Source organism: Strigops habroptila, chromosome W (assembly GCF_004027225.2).
Source record: "Strigops habroptila isolate Jane chromosome W, bStrHab1.2.pri, whole genome shotgun sequence".
Taxonomy (NCBI): Eukaryota; Metazoa; Chordata; class Aves; order Psittaciformes; family Psittacidae; genus Strigops; species Strigops habroptila.
Window position 1 is genome coordinate 14,227,313 of NC_044301.2, and position 21,577 is coordinate 14,248,889.

At 46.1% G+C, this 21,577-nt stretch overlaps 1 protein-coding gene across 12 annotated transcripts in view; it reads left to right on the plus strand.

The window, feature by feature from the left end:
- The window catches only part of LOC115619073 (CUGBP Elav-like family member 4), a 528,109-nt gene that overhangs the window by 80,479 nt on the left and 426,053 nt on the right, over window positions 1-21,577 (plus strand). For all 12 annotated transcript variants that reach the window (XM_030511095.1, XM_030511101.1, XM_030511093.1 and 9 more), the window contains exon 2: window positions 19,644-19,726. In XM_030511095.1, coding sequence (XP_030366955.1) covers window positions 19,644-19,726 — 83 coding nt within the window. The remainder of the gene's footprint in view (window positions 1-19,643; window positions 19,727-21,577) is intronic.

Below are 21,577 nucleotides of genomic sequence, written 5' to 3' on the forward strand. Positions count from 1 at the left end.
CTGGTTGCGTTCAATGAGACATTTATGATTAGCTACTTAAACAGTGCAGTTTATGAAAGCAACAGATACAGGTTCTTGTGGATTGCCGGTGATAAATACACTGTCTGCAAAAGCACGTGCAAATAATAAGGTATACAACCGCGCGACAAAGTTATGAATAATACAGCCTGGCTTTAAAGTATAAAAGTAAAAAGTAACTCTATATAGAGATTCCTAATTTTCCCGGGGAAGCACTGGATACAGTGCAAGTCTTACCCAAAGGTGTCCCTATGGGGGGGAAGAAAGGTCTAGCCCGTCGACCGGTCCCAGGAGTCGAGAGTAGTCAGCTGATGGGGTTTTCCTCAGCTCGTCCATGATGATGTCTTCCCTAAAGGCCCCACTTTTTGGGTCATTTTTATGCTATTTTTCACTTTCAAGGTGGAGCTTGAGTGACTCTAGTCATACATACCTTTATTGTTATTGGTGTAAATTTTCCTCGCTTCGCTTTTAAAGGTATATGCCACAAAAAATTCAAAGAGCATGCTCAGAGGGGTGGTCTCACTTTGGAGGTGGGTAGCATTGGAGGTGGAGGTGTGTTTTCATATTAAAATGCATTATAATGAAGCAAAGTTCACACAAAGGACAGCATTTTGTCAAAAGATGACAGACCGTTGGCTCAGGGCAGCAAGTATGCAGCTTATCAGTTTTAAGTACCACCTAGTTCCCATCTCTGCTGGTGTTATGACAGAGTTTGGCCACAGAATCTCCACTCTGCTCCATCCTCCGTCAAGCAATGTTGCCACGGGAACCGCTGTGGAGCGAATTCCTTGCATACCACGTGCAGCTGCATCTTACCCTGAAAGTCCATTTTTTCTTTATGTGTGAGCAATGCTACATTTTTAAATATAAGTTTAATTTCTAAATCATATTCAGTAATTATCCCACACAGGAGGATCCCAAGAGTTGGCTGTACTGGAGGCTGAAATCAGCCTGACTGGGAGGAAGTGGCAAAAGCACCCCATTGTGACTGGTCCAGGGGCTCCATGCATCCTTGGCATAGACTATGTCAGGAGAGGGTACTTTTTGAGTAGAGACGACAACAGACTCTACACAATTCAATGTGAATCAAGCAGAAGCCGCTTTATTGTTCTCACTATCCCTCTATATACACAGTTTTCTATCCCTACATGCAGTCATGCACCTTTTGATTGGTAAAAGCCCTCTTGCATGAGGCAATCACGCGGCTTGGTAAGTGTCCTTATTGGTTCATCTAGTTCCTGGTGTTCCTCCCACGTACCCGGCTGCAGATGTTTTCTTCCTTTTATCTTCTTCTTGGTATGCAGCTATGTGTTTAGAAGAGGCTCTCTGATGGCTGGTTCACTTCCACTTATCTTCTTCTTGGTATGCGGCTGCGTGCTTACAAGAGGCCCTCATATGGCTGGTTCATCCTATCTCCATTGTCCCCTAAATACAACCCCACAGTACTTCAAAGACCCAAAAGGGTATCGATGGGCTTTTGGTATCGCTGCCTTGGAGTCAGAGGAAATTAAGCAGCTGTCCACCTTGCCCGGTATCTCAGAGGATCCTTCTGTTGTGGGGTTGCTGAAGGTCAAAGAACAACAAGTGCCAATTGCGACCACAACAGTGCAGCGGCAGCAGTATTGCACCAACCGAGACTCCCTGATTCCCACCCATAAGCTGTTCTGTAGACTGGAGAGCCAAGGAGTGATCAGCAGGACCCGCTCACCCTCTAAGAGCCCCATATGGCCAGTGTGAAAGTCTAACGGAGAGTGGAGACTAACAGTAGACAATCGTGGCCTGAATGAAGTCACACCACCATTGTGTGCTGCCGTACCGGACATGTTAGAACTTCAGTATGAACTGGAGTCAATGGCAGCCAAGTGGTATGCCACAATTGATATTGCCAATGCATTTTTCTCGATCCCTTTGGCAGCAGAATGCAGGCCACAGTTTGCTTTCACTTGGAGGGGCGTCCAGTACACTTGGAACCGACTGCCCCAGGGGTGGAAACACAGCCCTACCATCTGCCATGGATTGATCCAGACTGCACTGGAACAGGGGCAAGCTCCAGAACACTTGCAATACATTGATGACATCATCGTGTGGGGTGATACAGCAGAAGAAGTTTTTGAGAAAGGGAGGAAGATAATCCAAATCCTGCTGAAGGCCGGTTTTGCCATAAAACGGAATAAGGTCAAGGGACCTGCACAGGAGATTCAATTTTTGGGAATAAAATGGCAAGATGGACGCCGCCAGATCCCCACAGACGTGATCAACAAGATAACAGCAATGTCTCCACCAACTAACAAGAAAGAAACACAGGCTTTCTTAGGTGTTGTGGGGTTCTGGAGAATGCACATCCCAAATTACAGTCTGATTGTAAGCCCTCTCTACCACGTGACCCGGAAGAAGAATGATTTCGAATGGGGCCCTGAGCAACAACAAGCCTTTGAACAAATTAAGCGAGAAATAGTTCATGCAGTAGCCCTTGGACCAGTCCGGGCCGGGCCAGATGTGAAAAATGTGCTCTATACCGCAGCTGGGGAGAATGGTCCTACCTGGAGCCTCCGGCAGAAAGCTCCAGGGGAGACTCGAGGTCAACCCCTTGGCTTTTGGAGTCGGGGATATAAAGGATCCGAGGCCAGCTATACTCCCACTGAAAAAGAGATACTGGCAGCCTATGAAGGGGTTCGAGCTGCCTCAGAAGTGATTGGAACTGAAGCGCAGCTCCTCCTGGCACCCTGGTTGCCTGTGCTGGGCTGGATGTTCAAAGGCAGGGTCTCCTCTACACATCATGCAACGGATGCTACATGGAGTAAGTGGGCTGCACTAATTACACAACGAGCTCGAATAGGAAATCCCAGTCATCCAGGAATTCTGGAAGTCATCATGGACTGGCCAGAGGGCAAAGATTTTGGGATGTCACCAGAAGAGGAGGTGACGCGTGCTGAAGAGGCCCCACCATATAATGAACTGTCAGAGAGTGAAAAGCAATATGCCTTGTTTACTGATGGGTCCTGCCATATTGTGGGAAAGCATCAGAGATGGAAGGCAGCTGTGTGGAGTCCCCTGGGACAAGTTGCAGAAACTACTGAAGGAGAGGGTGAATGGAGTCAGTTTGCAGAGGTGAAAGCCATCCAGCTGGCCTTGGACATTGCTGAACGAGAAAAATGGCCAGTACTTTATCTCTATACTGACTCATGGATGGTGGCAAATGCCCTGTGGGGGTGGTTGCAGCAATGGAAGCAGAGCAACTGGCAACGCAGAAGTAAACCCATCTGGGCTGCTGCATTGTGGCAAGATATCGCTGCCCGGGTGCAGAACCTGGTGGTGAAGGTACGCCACGTAGATGCTCATGTACCCAAGAGTCGGGCCACTGAGGAACACCAGAACAACCAGCAAGTGGATAAAGCTGCTAAGATTAAAGTGGCTCAAATGGACTTAGACTGGCAACATAAGGGTGAATTATTTTTAGCCTGGTGGGCCCATGACACCTCAGGCCATCAAGGCAGAGATGCAACATATAGATCGGCTCCTGATCGAGGGGTGGACTTAACAATGGACACTATTGCCCAGGTTATTCACGAATGTGAAACATGTGCTGCAATTAAGCAAGCCAAGTGGTTAAAGCCTCTCTGGTATGGAGGACGATGGCTGAAGTACAAGTATGGGGAGGCCTGGCAGATTGACTATATTACACTCCCACCCACCCGCCAAGGCAAGCACTATGTGCTTACCATGGTGGAAGCAACCACCGGATGGCTGGAAACATGTGCTGTGCCTCACTCCACTGCCCGGAACACTATCCTGGGCCTTGAGAAAAAAGTTTTATGGCGACACGGCACCCCAGAGGGAATTGAGTCAGACAATGGGACTCATTTCCGGAACAACCTTATAGACACTTGGGCCAAAGAGCATGGCATTGAGTGGGTATATCACATCCGCTACCATGCACCAGCCTCTGGGAAAATCAAACGGTACAATGGGCTGTTAAAAACTACCCTGAGAGCAATGAGTGGTGGGACTTTCAAACACTGGGATACACATTTGCCAAAAGCCACCTGGTTGGTCAACACTAGGGGATCTGCCAACAGGGCTGGCCCAGCCCAATTAGAACTTTTATGTACTGTAGAGGGGGATAAAGTTCCTGTGGTGCACATAAAGAATTTGTTGGGGAAGACAGTCTGGGTTATTCCTGCTTCAGGTAAAGGCAAACCCACTTGTGGGGTTGCTTTTGCTCAGGGACCTGGATATACTTGGTGGGTAATGGGGGAAGATGGGAAGTCTAGTGTGTACCTCAAGGGGATTTAATTTTGGGGGAAAACAGCCAATGAACTCAATTGTACGCTGTTGCGTGCTCTATAACACTTTTATAGCCCACCAGCTAGATAACTTCAGGTCACCAGCAACTGACCCTGACTTCCCTCCGATCATCACCCCAACAAAGAATGAACTTTGAGGAAACCAGTCGAGCTCAGCAGTGACCAGACGAGTTCGGCGGTGTCATCAGCAGGCAATAACCCAACACTCCACACTGTCCCTCCCACCCTGAAAGTCTTTTACAGGAGATGGAGCCTGACATCATGGACTGGATGAATTCAGCAGCCTTACATGGATTGGTCCATGGACTAAGGAATGATATCTCTCTCTTTGTGTGTGTGGGGGTGCTTATATAGAACCATAGAAATCATAGAATCGTACGGGTTGGAAAGGACCTTAAGTTCATCTAGTTTTAACTCCCCTGCCATGGGCAGGGACACCTTGCCCTAAACCACGTGGTCCAAGGCTCTGTCCAACCTGGCCTTGAACACCGCCAGGGATGGAGCATCCACAACCTCCCTGGGCACCCCATTCCAGTGCTTCACCACTCTCACTGTAAAGAACTTCTTCCTTATATCTAATCTAAACTTCCCCTGTTTAAGTTTGAACCCATTATATATATGTGTATATATACATCAGGCAAAAGCAATGATATATTTTAAAATATGGGATCTGAGCATGGTGTGAATAGCATGGCATAAGGGGTGGATACTGTCCTGGGTTCAGCTATAACAGTTGTTTTTCTCCTTCTTAGTAGCTGGTGCAGTGCTGTGTTTTTGACTTTCAGCCTGGGAACAACGCTGATAACACCGATGTTTTTAGTTCTTGCTAAGTAATGTTTGCTCTGACCAAGGACTTTCTCAGTCTTATGCTCTGCCAGGGAGGAGGGGAAGCCAGGGGGAAGCAGAGACAGGACACCTGACCCATACTAGCCAAAGGGGTATTCCATACCACAGCACGTCATGCCCACTATATAAACTGGGGGGAGTCACCCGGAAGACCCAGATCGCTGTTCGGGTCGGGCTGGGTATCGGTCAGTGGGTGGTGAGCAATCGTATTCTCTCCCCTTTTTTCCCTTAGCACTATTATTATTGGTGGTAGCTGTAGTAGTTTTGTATTGTACCTTAGTTACTGGACTGTTCTTATCTCAACCCCTGGGATTTACATTCTTTTGATTCTCCTCCCCATCCCTCTGGGAGCAGGGGGAGGAAGAAGGCAGGGAGTGAGTGAGCAGCTGCGTGGTTCTGAGTTACCGGCTGGACTTAAACCACGACACCATGTTGCTGATAAAGATGTTGAACAGTGCCGGTCCCAATACCAACCCCTGAGGAACACCACTCGTCAGTGGTCTCCTCTTGGACATAGAGCAGTGGACCACAACTCTTTGTATGCGATCATCTAGCCAATTTCTTATCCGCCTAGTGGTCCAGCCATCACATCCATGGCTCTCCAGTTTAGAAACAAGGATGTCATGCAGAACAGTGGCAAATGCCTTGCCCTGCACAAGTCCAGGTAGATGATGTCAGTTGCTCTTCCCTTATCCACCAAGGCTGTGGCCCCATCTTAGAAGGCCACCAAATTTATCAGGCACGATTTGCCGTTAGTGAAGCCATGTTGGCTGTTACCAATCACCCCCTTATTGTCTATGTGCCTTAGCATAGTTTCCAGGGGGACTTGCTCCGTGGACTTGCTCCATGAACTTTCTGGGCACCGAGATGAGTCTGACTGGCCTGTAGTTTCCTGCATCTTCCTTGTTTCCCTTTTACAAATTGGGGTTATGTTTCCCCTTTTCCAGTCAGTGGGAACTTCACTGGTCTGCCATGACTTCTTAAATATGATGGATAATGGCTTGGCAACTACATCCACCATTTCCCTCAGGACCTGCAGATGCACCTCATTAGGTCCCATCATCTTGAGCACATTCAGCTTCCTTAGATGATCTCAAACCTGATCTTCTCCTACAGCAGGTGGGTCTCCATTCTCCCAGTCCCTGCCTTTTCCTTCTGTGACTTGGGTGCTGTGGATGGTTCTTCGTTTCCTGAATTGTTCTGTTCAGCTCAGAATGTGTCCGTTTTGCCTCCCAGGCTTGTGCAAAAATCTTCAGGATACTTACTGTGGGGTTGAAGTTGCTGTAAGCGCAATCATTATCCAACTGTATTATTTACATTTTATTGAATTCCCTGGAGGTAAAATTAATTTTTTTTGTTCAAATTCAGATATAATTCTCAAGTACTATACTCAGTCATCACCCATACAAGCAATAATGCATAGCCTTCATTTTATCTTTCCTTAAGAGATGTGTTAAAAAATATTCATACTTTTGAATTTAGGTCGTTGAATGGGGCTGGATGGTGCAAATGATTTGTAACGGAATATGAAGCCTTTCACCTGGAAGTCAGATTCACATCCAGCCCAAAAAGCTAATAGCAAGTGAGCTGTTAAGTTGAGCTAAAAAGTTTACAATCAAAATGTGTTGTTTTGGGGTTTTGGGGTTCTTTTTGTTCAGTTGGGGCTTTTTTAGTTAAATAAGTGGTTCTTTAAACAATTAAAAGTTTCAGTGGGGAAAATTGATTGTTCTGAAATTGTTTTCCATCTGGGAAATCAAAATGAAAATAATCAAACAAACTAAACCAAACAAAAAACAAACCCACTTTTTTCATTAATTTGACTTTTCTCTGTAAAACCCAATATTGCTGCTTTGTATGCATTATTTCAAGACTCGGTTGTTTAGGGTGTTGTATCCTGTAGTGTTAACCTGAATGTTCAGTGCTCTGTTCTTTAAGCAATATTCTCCAGGAAGGAGGAATCCTTTGCAGGGGTCACATGGATACACATTGAAAGAGGTAGCCCAGCAAAAGTAACACCTGAAAGAGGTGCTAAAGTTGTCATTCCTTTAAGCATCACAATACAAAGGACAGAGAAAGTATTTTGATGTGTTGGGGAGGGGCAAGAAATCTTGTTGCCTTTCATTCTAATGCACAAGGAGCTGAAATATGGAAATTCTTGCAGGATGGAGTAATAGATATGTATTATTTTATCACAAGCCAATGTTAATGTTTTTGAAAAATCCTACACTAGCTGATGGCTGATGCTGGTTTTATGCCTTATAGAGCTATCCTGTGATAAGTAAAAGGAAGACAAAAAAACCCCAACCCACCATGAACTGGCCTTTTCAAGTTCATGATCAAGGCCCATTATGAACATTAAACTCTATTTTATTCCAGTTGGCCACTGCTGGGGTGGAACTTCTTACTGTCTATAATCAATCAGGATTACTTAAAGTAAATGAGTTATTATTTTTCCTAAATAAATTACTTTTTGCCCAACAAGAGTGGGATTCATGTGTATGACATATGAATTGTAAGGGAAAAATATACCTCCACAAAACATTTTTTGTACCTGAAAAACATTGTTTTTCTTTGACTATGTGTGAGACTAGATTTCTTCTTTTCTATTTCAAAGTCTTTCTGTCCTTAACACCTTCTTTGGGAAATCATTTATGTTAGGGTGCATTCTACCAAGTACTGTTCCTGGGAGTTTGGTACTTCTACCACTTTCACAAACATGTTTGCGGAGGACTTAACAGGGATTTCTCCCTGATGAGAACTTGTCCCACACATACACTTTATGTGGATCTTGGAAGGAAACACTGCTCCCTCAGAGAGTAGTCTTCTGTCTACTCGGTCCAAATTACAGTAGTGGTATGATTGATAGGAATTTCAGGACGCTGTTACCCAGAACTGTTGTTATGGCCATCACAATAAGGAGAAAAATATAGCTATCATTATGGGAGCTTTACACTCCACAGTTTATCTCTATAACAGTGCACTATGATGCATCTAATTAGACTGTATCAGCTGCTCCACATCTGCTACTAAAGGGAGAGTTTCTTATTGTGTCTAGTCAACAGAGAGCTCTCAGACTGTGATTTAGCACTGAAATTAAATTTAATCATAGTTTCCCATTTCATTATCAAGCTGTGGGTGACTTTTAGGGTTCCTTTTCAATCCATTACTTCTACTAGCTATAAACTCTCTGCCAGTTTCTTCCTCCTTTCTGGTAGATGCAGACTAACTGAAAACTCATCCATTTAAAGTAAGAGGAGAACAAATCCAAATAATTCCAATTAGATTATGCAAACTTTTGCGGTTTTTCAGTCTCCTTCCTTGACTGTCAACTTCTGCTTCTGAATCTCAATTATTGAGATATAATAAATCTGATTGGCTTGAATAAATTGAAAGGAACAAGACCTTCACAAAGCAATATACAGTGAGAAATAGGACAAAACCCAGGTTGTTTTTTTTCCATGCCAAATAGGAACATTCATCCAGCTTGTAGCTTCATTGTGAGAGGAGTAGAGTAACGGCAGTGTGCGCTTGCAGCCCAGAAAGCCAACCATATCCTGGGCTGCATCAAAAGAAGCATGACCAGCAGGTCGAAGGAGGTGATCCTGCCCGTCTACTCTGCTCTCATGAGACCTCACTTGGAGTATTGTGTACAGTTCTGGTGTCCTCAACATAAAAAGGACATGGAGCTGTTGGAGCAAGTCCAGAGGAGGGCCACAAGGATGATAAGAGGGCTAGAGCACCTCCCGTATGAAGACAGGCTGAGAAAGTTGGGGCTGTTCAACCTGGAGAAGAGAAGGCTGCATGGAGACCTCATAGCAGCCTTCCAGTATCTGAAGTATCATCCTTGTGGCCCTCCTCTGGACTCGCTCAAGCAGATCAACACTCCCACCTAACTTGGCGTCATCTGCAAATTTACAGAGGGTGCACTTGATCCCCTCATCGAGATTGTCAATAAAGATATTAAACAACACTGGCCCTAATATTGAGCCCTGAGGGACACCACTAGTGACTGGTCGCCAACTAGATGTGACATCATTCACCACTACTCTTTGGGCTCTGCCATCCAGCCAGATTTTTACCCAGTGAAGAATACACATATCCAGGCCATGAGCAGCCAGTTTCTCCAGGAGAATCCTGTGGGAGACAGTATCAAAAGCTTTAGTGAAGTCCAAGTAGACAATGTCCACAGTGTTTCCCTCATCAAGCGGGCAGGTCACCTTGTCGTAGAAGGAGAACAGGTTGGTCAAACAGGACCTGCCCTTCACAAACCCATGCTGACTGGGCCTGATCCCCCAGTTTTCCCGCATGTGCTGTGTGATCGCACTTAGGATGATCTGCTCCATGATCTCTGGCAATGAGGTCAGTGAGGCTGACAAGGCCTGTAGTTTCTGGGGTCCTCCTTCCTGCCCTTTTTGTAAAGAAGCATCCCATTGGCTAACCTCCAATCCTCTGGTGTTGCTGCGTTGCTTCAGCCAAGACTTGCAGAACTAAGCCAACCCCCTGGCTTAGGGCTAGAGATCACAGACACCAATATGGAGGATGATCAAATAGCGTTTTATTGAACAACAGCAAGCATTATATACCTTCGGCCACGCGGAAGTACCTATGCTGATCCAATCAGAAGGCAGGTTAACAATTTTTGCCTTTTATGGTATCGCCAGGCCTTGCCCCACAATTCCCCTCTCCATGCTATGGGGCTTGTAAAAGTATCAGGGGAGGGGCTCTCTCTTTCCGTACAGCGCGATATCTTCCGGCCACCAGACCTTAACTACCTACATTTCCCCCCTCCCTATGCACAAATAAATTGATTAAGATATAACAATCCTAAAAATACATATCATAAACTTGGCTGGAAACATAGTAAATGCGTGCCGTTTCTATGTGATTTTTTACAACAATCTAGAAATATACATCATAAGCTTAAATAGAGAATATAAGGCACACTAAACAAAGATAACTGGGGGACAACTGGGAGTAGTGGTGTATAACTGGGGATAGCTAAAGGGAATTTCAAACGGAAACAGTCTTAGAGCAATCGCTGGCATGCCATTAACATAATGTTAACACTTTCTAGTCGGCTTTTAACAAATGAAACGAGCTTGTTCAATATACAGGGTCTAAAAATCAATGCTATCACGATCATTGTGATTGGTCCCATTAGGGTAGATATCAGGGTGGTCAGCCATGGTGAATGGTTAAACCATGACGTAAACCAACCTTACTGTGCCTCTCGTTCCCTCTTTCGTTTTTCCAAACCTTCGCGTAATTTGGCCATAGTGCCTCTTACTATTCCGGTGTGGTCTGCATATACACAACACCCTTCCCCTAGTGCAGCGCACACTCCCCCTTGCTGTAGAAACATCAGGTCTAATCCTCTTACTTGTCATCTTCATTCATCACTGAGACGTACGGGTTGCGAGGGCGTCCGACAATCCAGTCCTGCGGACAAGAACTCACAGTTTTCATTAGTTTTATTCTGATTGCATGATTATCAGTTATCTGTCTCCTTTAATTCCGCCTTAATACACCTGCTAGGCACCCATCTCAGCAATCCCTCCTTTTCTACCGCTGCATACCCTCTTCCAATTGTACGCAGCCTCCACCCGGATTCCCACTGTAGTTCCCCTGGAAATTTAACACGCACCTGGGGAAAGGTAGCTACTTGTTGTTTTAGATACTGTTTTTCCATTGGCGAGTACTGTTCGTGTCCTCTAACATAGTGATTTAAAGCTAACAGGGCTCGATTTAAAATATTAGTTTGTTGATCTGTCGGTATTTTTCCCGAATACCCTTCCCCCTCTCCAAGGATCTTAATTTTTCCCTTGAGCACACGGTGAGCGCACTCCACGATCCCCTGGCCCTGACAGTTGTATGGGATCCCGTGTTTTAATGCAATGTCCCACTTCTTGCACCAATCTTCGACTAATGTGCTTCTAAAACAGGGCCCGTTATCTGTTTTAATTGTTTTCGGGGTTCCCAGCCAGGCCATGACGGTGACCCAGTGTTGTATGATTGTTTTTCCCGTCTGCTTTGTGTGTGGTGTGGCCATTATTGCGCCACTATAAGTATCAACTGTAACCGCAAGGTGCTTCCTAGGGGCCATGAGTAAACATTCCGTAAAGTCTGTCTGCCACAGCTCTCATGCTTGCAGCCCTCTAGGATTCACTCCAGCCTCCCATAATGGGGAGTGCTGGCAATAGGGACAAGTAGCGACAACTTCCCGAGCTTCTTTAATAGGAATATTGCATTCTTTTGCCAATGCTTTTGCACCAATATGTAGCTTCTGGTGCAGTTCGCTAGCCTGTTGTAACGTCCACAACCCTTTTGCAGCAGTATCTGCTTTTGTATTACCTTCCACCAGTGGACCAGGGCAATTTTGGTGGCTATTGATGTGAATTACTGTGACCATACCAGTTCGCTTTCCTAATGCTTCTTGTAACGCATTTGAAATGTCCCCATTAGCGTATCCTCCTCTCTTCATTGATTGAACCAATTTATACACATACATAGAATCTGTACAGACATTAATATGTTTTTCAGGAGTTTGTTCAAGTGCTAGGCACATGGCTTTTGCCTCCAGCCACTGAACACTCTTTCCTGCTTCTACCCAGATTAGTTTTTCCCATTTATCGGTTTCCTTCCAGACTACCACTGCTGTATTTGTGACAGAGGATGCATTGATAAAATATGTCAGCCCAGGCTGGGGACTATCGAGCACTCTCAACTGCAGTGAGGGCTGTAATGCATCCATGTATCTTTTCCAGAACTCCACCTTTCCTGTCTCAACCTTCCCATGGTATGTACTTAGAGATAATTGTAGCTCTACTTCGTTCTCCATCAGTTCTGTCACCTGTCTTTTAGTCCAGGGCAGCCAGATAACATCCGGTTCCTTGCCAAATGTTTTTCTGCTTGATTTTCTTAAAGATTCCATTACCAAAACCGCAACCTTGCTCCATCTTACAAAGCTGTCATTTCCTTTTGAAGAGTATGCCCACAACAGGGGACACAATTCCTTCTTTCTGTCTTGCCCTAGCATTCCAAAACAGCCTCCTTTGGTAAAGGCCCAGGCTAAAATGATGTCCTTGCCTGGTTGTATGCGTATAAGAGCAAACTTCTCTGTTCTGCATTGGATTTCTACCAACGCCTTTCGCGCCTCCTCTGTAAGAGTGCGTGGTTCCCAAATTTGGTTACCCTTTAATAGGTCATAAAAGGGTTCCATTAGGTCATTGGGGATCGGAACAAAAGTTCTCAACCATTGAATGGCCCCCACCAGCTTTTGGACATCGTTAAGTGTCTTAATTTCTGGATTTATTTGGATAGGTTGGGCAGTGACCTGCTCTCCCCTGATTTCCGCTCCTAAGTATTTGAGCGTACTACCCTTTTGAATCTTCTCCTCTGCTATGTTCAACCCATATTGCTGTAAATTGGTCTGCACCTGTTGGAACAAGGAATCCAGGACGGCTCTGTCCTCTGCAGCCATCAAGATATCATCCATGTAATGCAAAACCTTTGTTGTACTCCACTTTTCCCTGATACCCTCCAGCGCCTTAGCCACGTAACGCTGGCACATTGTGGGTGAGTTTTTCATACCTTGTGGCAGGACTGTCCATTGCCAGCGTGTTGCTGGCTCCTCCAAATTGATTGCAGGTAGGGTAAAGGCAAACCTTTTCCGATCTTCCGGGGCAAGAGGAATGCTGAAAAAACAATCTCGAATGTCAATTACTATGATGTACCAATTCTGAGGGATAGCAGAGGCAAGCGGCAGACCAGTTTGCAAAGGTCCCATCGCTTCCATCTGCGCATTCACAGCTCTCAGGTCGTGGAGTAATCTCCATTTGTTTTTGTTTCTCTTTTGGATCACAAATATCGGGGTGTTCCACGGACTAGTAGAAGGCTCAAGATGACCACTTTGAGCTTCTACCTTCACAATTTCTTTGGCTGCTTGTAATTTTTCTTGCGTGAGGGGCCACTGTTCCACCCAAACCGGATCATTCGTCAGCCAAGTAATTCTATCTTGTTGTGGGTCAGGTTGAGCAGTGGCCCCCACTAAAAATCCTTCATAGTGATTCCCATTTGACTGAGTGCGTCTCGGCCTAATAGGGCCTGGTCTATCCTAGCAATAACAGGAGTCACTGTGGCAACCAATTGTTTTCCCTGCGCTTCATCTTCTATTACAAACATCATTGGCTGTGAGCTTATAAGAATGTTAGCATCCCCTCCCACCCCGGTGACCTGCCCCCCTGGTTGGCTTGGCCACGAGGCCGGCCAAATCCTCCAGGAGATTACGGTGACGTCTGCTCCAGTATCCATAAGCATTGAAATTAATAACCTACTCGGGTGTCCTCCTCCCACTGGAATTACTTCTACGGGGACGACAGGACGCTTGTCCATGTCTAAGACCAGGGCCACGCTGGGGTCACGTTCTGGGGACTGGTTTGAGTAAGTATCTTTGACAGGGGAGGTGGATGGCCATCTGTTTGGGGGCCCGAGCCCCTGCACCTTGGGCCCCCATTCTGGTTTCCCGACCGCGGCTTACGGCATTGCCTGGCTATATGACCTTGTTTACCACAATTCCAGCAAGGTCCTTGAGGTCTATCACTACCCTTTCTGCAGGTGGCCTTAACGTGCCCACGTTGTCCGCATTTATGACAGATTACATCACGGCCTACTCCTACTGCTGCTAACACTGCCTGCACGACCTGCCCGGTGTGGCTTTCGGCTGCCACCACTCTTCTTATGACTTCCGTAAGGGATGCCTTTTCTGGCAATGTATTCACTATTTCTTTTATTTGGGGATTAGATTGTTGTTGAATGCAATCTAATAAAACAGGTCCTTTGGCTGCTTCCGGCAGACCTGATACTTCAATGGCAGCCTGCAGCCTGCCACAGAAGTCCATAAAGGGCTCGTTGATTTTTTGCTTTATTGTTGTCCAAGGCTCAACCGACTTCCCAAATTTTGCAATGGCACGATACGCCTGCCTAGAGGCCTCAGTGGATGCCTGAAGCTCCCGGCCTCTGAGTCCTGCCGCCTGTTGTGCTGCAGTTACCATTTGCCCCTTCCCAGCCAACCTATCAAAATTGGACTGTCGGAGGGGATGGGTGGGATCTGTTGTTGCAGCTTGTATGCGGGCTTGCAGGTCGAGATACCACGCCTCCTTCCAAAGAAGGAATAGCGGGCCAGTTAGCACCGCCCTAGCCAGCTGCCTAGCGTCGGCAGGGGCTAGTGGTTGGACATGGGCGGAGTCGAGCAGCATAGGTGTGGTTTCGCTCGACAAACCTTCCTCTTTTATTGCCTTGTGAAGGGCCTGAACCAACTTAGCGTCTAGGGGCGTCCACATAGCTCCTCCTTGTGGCCCAACCTGAACAGGGAACGCCTGTGGAGGCGTGGCCGCGGGTAGGGCTTCTAGGGTTACGCCACTTAGCACACAGTCCCTCGCAATCAAGTTCCAATTTGGCTGCGCCACCGGGGGCGGGGGTTCGCCCAGCTGCTGCAAGGCGCGTCCCTGTTTCTTTGTCTGTGCCCGCAGCATACGCATCGCTCTGGCAAGTTCCTCTATAAGCTCCCCCGGGGTTTTATACCTCTTTTCCCCGGCACCCGAGCCCTGAGGAGGTCCAACGCCTCTCATCGTAGCTTCCTCAGAGTCAGAACGCATTTCACGCCCACCTCCCCGCCATTCCCGCCACGCCGTTTGTTCCTTTGGGGTACTGCGTTCCTTCTTCCGCGCCCCAAAGGGTCCTAGGTCACTGTCACCCACACGTCTCCATCCCAGGTCTGACAACTCATCGTCGTCTAGATACCTCAGTACCATGCCTGGGAGCACATCTAGGGGGTCTAGATTCTGATTTTTTGGTCCATTCAGCACAGACTCGCCGCCCCTAACTGTGGTGCCTCCTTCAAGACACTCCTTGTTAAGACGGGCCACGACATCCTCTAACTCCCCCCACGGATACGCTGGTGGCGCGGGGGGCTCCGTCCGTGCAGCCTCTCCCTGCACACCGGTCGCAGGGGGCTCCTTTTCAGGCTCAGTAACAGGAAATGCCTGCGTCTCAGGCTGTTCCTCCATAAACTTGTCCTCCACCCTGTCCTCCCCACCAGGCCCGCCAGTCTGCACTGCCGCTGTCGTAGTGTGAGGCGCAGTTTCAAGCGCGGCTCCCCGCAAATACAACCGCGCCGCCTCCCATGCCTCCCGATCTTCCCGAGCCAATTGCAATAAGGCCAACAACTTTCCCAGAGTAACGAGGGCTTCTGGCTTTCCCGCCAGTGCCTTCTCAACCAGTGTCTGCTTAAGTTGTGGCCAAGTTTTTGAATTAAATATCTGAGCAGGGTGAGTAATCACCCCACTGTGAATCAAAGATTCCAGGCATGCCTTAACGCTGCCAGATTTGATACAAATCTTAAATTCCTTTGCCAAAGTTTTCAGTACCTTAATCGTTACTTCCATGCTCGCGAGCTACACCTCTGCCCTCCGAACGAATCACGTCGGGATCACCACTTGTTGCTGCATTGCTTCAGCCAAGACTTGCAGAACTAAGCCAACCCCCTGGCTTAGGGCTAGAGATCACAGACACCAATATGGAGGATGATCAAATAGTGTTTTATTGAACAACAGCAAGCATTATATACCTTCGGCCACGCGGAAGTACCTATGCTGATCCAATCAGAAGGCAGGTTAACAATTTTTGCCTTTTATGGTATCGCCAGGCCTTGCCCCACAATTCCCCTCTCCATGCTATGGGGCTTGTAAAAGTATCAGGGGAGGGGCTCTCTCTTTCCGTACAGCGCGATATCTTCCGGCCACCAGACCTTAACTACCTACACCTCTGGGACCTGCCCACTAGACCAGGACTGCTGATAAATGATGGAGAGTAGCTTGGTGAGCTCCTCTGCCATCTCCTTCAGCACTCTTGGGTGGAACCCATCCAGCCCCATAGACTTGTGTACGTCTAAGTGGAGCAGGAGGTCACTAACCATTTCCTCCTGGATTATGGGGACTTCAATCACCTCCCCATCTCTGTTGTCCAGCTCAGGGGACTGAGTACCCTGAGGATGGCTGGTGTGACTATTAAAGGCTGAGGCAAAGGCAGCATTAAGTACCTCAGCCTTTTCCTCATCCTTGGTCACTAGGTTTCCCCCAGTATCCAGTAAAGGATGGAGGTTCTCCTTGGCCCTCCTTTTATTGCTAATATATTTGTAAAAATATTTTTTATTAATTATCTCTAATAGCAGTGGCCAGATTTAGTTCCAGCTGTGCCTTCACCTTTCTAATTTTCTCCCTGCATAACCCAACAACATCCTTGTACTCCTCATGGGGTGACAGTCCCTTCTTCCACAGATGATAGATTCTCTTTTTTTCCTGAGTTCCTGGAATATCTCCCTGTTCATCTAGGCTGGTCTTCTTCCCTGCTGGTTTGATTTTCAGCACATGGGGACTGCCTGCTCCTGCGCCTTGAAGATTTAATTTTTGAAGAGTGTCCAGCCTTCCTGGACCCCTTTGTCCTTCAGTACTCTTTCCCAAGGGACTCTCTAAACCAGTAGCCTAAACAGGCCAAAGTCAGCCCTCTGAAAATCTAAGGTGGTATTTTTGATGACCCTTTTCCTGATTTCTCCAAGGATCAAAAATTCTATCACTTCATGATCACTTTGCCCAAGATGGCCTCCATCCACCACATCACCCACCAGTCCTTCTCTGTTTGTGAACAGCAAATCTAGCTAGGTGTCTCCTCTAATTGGCTCACTCACCAGTTGGGTCAGGAAGTTATCTTCCACACCCTCCAAGAACCTCCTGAACTGTTTTCTCTCTGCTGTATTGTACTTCCAGCAGACATCTGGTAGGTTGAAGTCTCCCATGAGAACAAGGACTTGCAATCGTGAAACTTCTCCCAGTTGTTTGAAGAATGCTTCCCCTGTAGCTTCATCCTGGTTTGGTGGTCTACAACAGACTCCTACCAGGATATCTACTTGGTTGGCCTTCCCCCGATTTTTACCCACAAACATTCAACCTTCTCACTTACGACATTAAGTTCCAGGCAGTTGATACACTCCCTAACATACAATGCAATCCCACCACCTTTTTCCTTGCCTAACCCTTCTGAAGAGCCTGTAGCCATCCATTGCAGCACTCCAATCATGTGAATCATTCCACCACATTTCTATGATGGCAACTATGTCATGGTTTTCCTGCTGCACGTCTTCCAGCTCCTCCTGTTTGTTGCCCATGCTGCGGGCATTGGCATAGATGCATTTAAGTTTCTCTGTGGATCTGGCCTCCAGCAGCGGCATGTCACCCTCCGGCTCATTTCTAACAAGCTTGGGTTTATCTCCTTCCCCCTTTGAACCTAGTTTAAAGCCCTCTTTATGAGCCCTGCTAACTTGTGAGTTAGGATCCTTTTCCCCCTTTGGGACAGGTATACCCTGTCTGCCGCCAGCAGGCCTGGTGCCATGTAAACCAACCCATGGTCAAAATCCCCAACATTCTGATGGTGACACCAGTCCCGGAGCCAGGAATTGATTTGCATGATTTTCCTGATGTTCCATTGTCATTGCTTGTGACTGACAGGAGAGATGAGAAAACTACTTGGACTCCCGAACCCTGAACCAGTCACCCCAAGGTCCTCAGGTCCTTCTTGAGTCCCCTCAAGCTTCTTGAGACTTCCTCGTTGCCCACCTGAAAGACTAGTAAAGGATAGTAATCATTAGGCCATACCAGACAAGAGAGTTTTCTAGTGATGCCCCTTACCCCGGCCCCAGGGAGGCAGCAGACTTCCCTGTGAGTCAGATCTGGTTGACATATTGGGCCCTCTGTTCCTCTCAGGGTGGAGTCTCCATTTACAACCATTCTTCTTTTTTTCTTATTAGAGTTGGTCATGATACGAGGGGGTTGTCTGACTCACCCATGGTGACTTCCAACCTGGATGATCCCTTGTCTACTTCATCATCTTCCTTATTTTCCTGTTCCTGAAGTACCAGGGCCACATATCTGTTGTAGAGGGGTACCTGGGAAGGTGACATAAGCTGAGGGGCAATACGCCATCCACTCCAAGGAATAACCAGCTTCCAACCTCCCCTGTCTCCTAGGTCCCCTCCAGTAATATTGTCTAAGGAACCAACTTGGATAAAACAGTGAACACTGTATGGACAAAAAGATCATAGTGATGATCAGAGCTGAAAAAAAATTATAGTCTACTGCTTACTCACCTGTTGCATAATTTTTTATATGCATGGGGAGAAGTGGGTGGGTCAAGATGAGGTTATGGGACACGTTTGTTTCTTTGGCAGTTTCTCTGTACTTGTGCTGCTCTTGGAAGATGCCCACAGTTTGATGGACATGCTGCCTGAACCTTGAAAGACAGGATACTTCCATTTCAAGGAGCTGGTGAGGTTTGTGTAGACATTCTGTAGTAGCTCCAGATAAAATGTCCTCTGCATAACAAGCACTTATTTTGCTGCAGGAACTGTCAGGTTTTCAGTATACTGCAGTAAGAAGGAATAATCTGGTCATGTTTAGACACACACACAACTGATGTAAGACAAGGCAACACCGATCAGCTTTACCAGAAGGTAAACACTGAGGTGGGGCGAGAGGCAGAGCAGGGTCTTTGCTCTGCCCTACCATGACAAGGCTTTAGCCTTTGTAGTTGGTAAGGAAACTTTCTGGAGGAATCAAAGGCAATGATCCGTTGGAGCATCTCTGAAGTTCTAGTGATCTGTAAAGCAACATCCCTGGCAGTGTTCAAGGCCAGGTTGGATGGAGTCTTAGGTAACACGGTTTAGTGTGTCATATCCCTGCCCATGGCAGGGGGGGTTGGAATTAGATGATCTTAAGGTCCTTTCCAACCCTAACTATTCTATGATTCTGTGGATGTTTTGGACTGATTGTTTGGGCTTTGTTGTGATTGTCTTTGTATACATGGCTGGAAGCCCATGAGCCCTTGCAGCAAGTGAAGGGTAGTGGCCTTCTAGTGTGATGCAAACAGGGAGACTACTTGCGGGTGCAAGTCAGGCTAAACAATAGGTGTAATCCTCTGCAGTAGGAAGTCCCAAGTTATTGTATGCCCTTTAATTGAAGTACTTGGTACAAAAGAAGGGCATGAGACCTTCGGCATGATATGGCAGTAAGGGGCTTGCTCCCAATGCTGCTGCTGGAGCAGGAGTGGGATCTCATGCCCCACCTTGCCACCATGTGGGTTTTTTGAGATCTTTAATCCTGTACAACCTTCTGTACCTGACACTTCAGCATGTATTCAAACAAAAATAAGCACTCATAGCCACACTGTTGCTCACTTTTCATCACGTCACAGAGGAAGTGATGATAGCTTCATTTCTTGACTCTACTAATGACCTACTAAGGAGAGATTTTTATGACTGATTTACTGGGAGCGGGATGATGATGGGAAAATGGTTTGCTCTATGTCTCAGTTTTAAACAGATCCCCCCTGAAGCACTGCTCTTACTGAGGTTTTGTCTTGTGCTTACAGGCTGTGCCTTCCTAACATACTGCGAAAGGGAGTCTGCTCTAAAGGCCCAGAGTGCACTGCATGAACAGAAGACGCTGCCAGGGGTGAGTCCAGATTGCTTAGATGAGTCACTATTTGCATTGTGCTAATAAAATCAAGACACCACCAACCCACCAAAACAGTTTCCATGCACAAAAGAAAAAGCTTTTTTCTCTTATCAGGAGTCAGGAAAACTGTAATTAACTGGTTTGGGATGGATTCTACCAGCCTTACTCAGCTGAGGAAAGGCTTTAGGATTCTGATGACTACAATGAAATATTAGAAGTGCTCACCAGGTGCTACCTCTTACTTTTTTTCTTCTCTGAAGCAAGGTGTGGCAGCAAGAAAGCAAGAGAGATCACATTATTGAGTTATCACAGAATGAAAACATATTCCTGATGACAAAGTGGTTTGATTCAGTTACTTTAGTATTCAAGCAGCTGTAGCAGATTGGAAAGGCAATGAGACAAGGAGAAAAGAGAGAGAGGAGAGACAAATACAAGATAATGAGGAAAACTGTTCACATGAGCAAGATCTAAGGTTCAGACAGCACAAGCAGAACTAAAAATAGAATCAGTATTATGTGGAGAAGACCTGCCACGCTGGGATGGGTTTCCGGTAACCCAGAGGAGGGGGGAAGAGAGATAGAGAGACTACTTAGATACACCTAGGGTACATGGATTGGGTAAGTGCAGTACTCCTGTGACTAGAACAGGGCTGGTTTCACAATGACACAAAAGTCAGTGATCAAGTAATTAATAGTGGAATCCTGAGGGTTCCGGGCTGCATCTAAACTGGGAGAAAATTGATCCAAAAGTCTGCCTTTATTAGTTGGTGTTGAATGACTTGAGTTCTGTGTTCCCATAACCTACCTTTCCACAAAACCCAAGACACATTAGTTGCAATATGTTGCTGAGGAAAGCGTTGATCCTGCTCTGCTTGTTTCCATTGTCCTGGGTCTATTTACCGATCTCTATGCCACCTTGCCAGTATGGAGATGCCTATGCATTTGCTCATCTACATCTATCTCTGCTTTAAAGGCCATATATTATGTAAATATATACATACTTCATTCCCTAAAAATACATTTCTGTCAGCTGACAACTCCCTCTGAATTATTTCTTTTTTCTAGAAACTTGTTAGCTGCATATTGAAAGTAACTTGAGTCTTGTTGGAGTCTAGGTGTGTGTTGTGGTGTGTCCCTCCCATGATGTTTTCTTTTTACTTCTCTCTCCTCTGAATGGTAGAACTGGATGTACAAAAAAAAGAAAATATTTTGAATAAGTATGTTTCAGGTAACATTTTACCTGAAATTTTCTGAAATATGCTTGAAATCAAACATGTATTTATCAAAAGTAGAGATATGCTTGTGATGAATAGGGTGTTGTGTATTTAGAAGATACTAACTGGAATTCCAATTGTTTTCACTGAGACTGTTTGCTCTCCTTATTAGGAGCCAGATCATTCACTTGCATATGGAGCTCATATCTTCTGTATGAGGTTAAAATCTCATCCTGAAGTTGTATGATGGGGATATCTTCAAGAAGATAGTGGGTCAATGAGACTGAGGGCTCAGAGCTGGGGAGAGAGGGCAAGTGATGATTTAGGATTGCTTTTTTTTTTTTTTATTACTTCTTTATATGTCCACAGTTCTGAATCTCAGTCTGTATTTTAGAGATTTCAAATCCCAAAACTCTTAAAGTCAAAACTGTTGTCTTGGACAGTGGCAAAATTCAACCAGCTTTTGCATTAGGATCATGATTTCCTTCAGAGGTTATACTGACTGATCCTAGACTACAGGCAAAACATTTCTTCTTCGGTTCATGTAATTTCTATCACATATAGCCCATACTAACCATGCTGACTTCAGAAGGCTTTTTTTGTTTTGCTTTACACTTTGAGGTGACACATCAGGA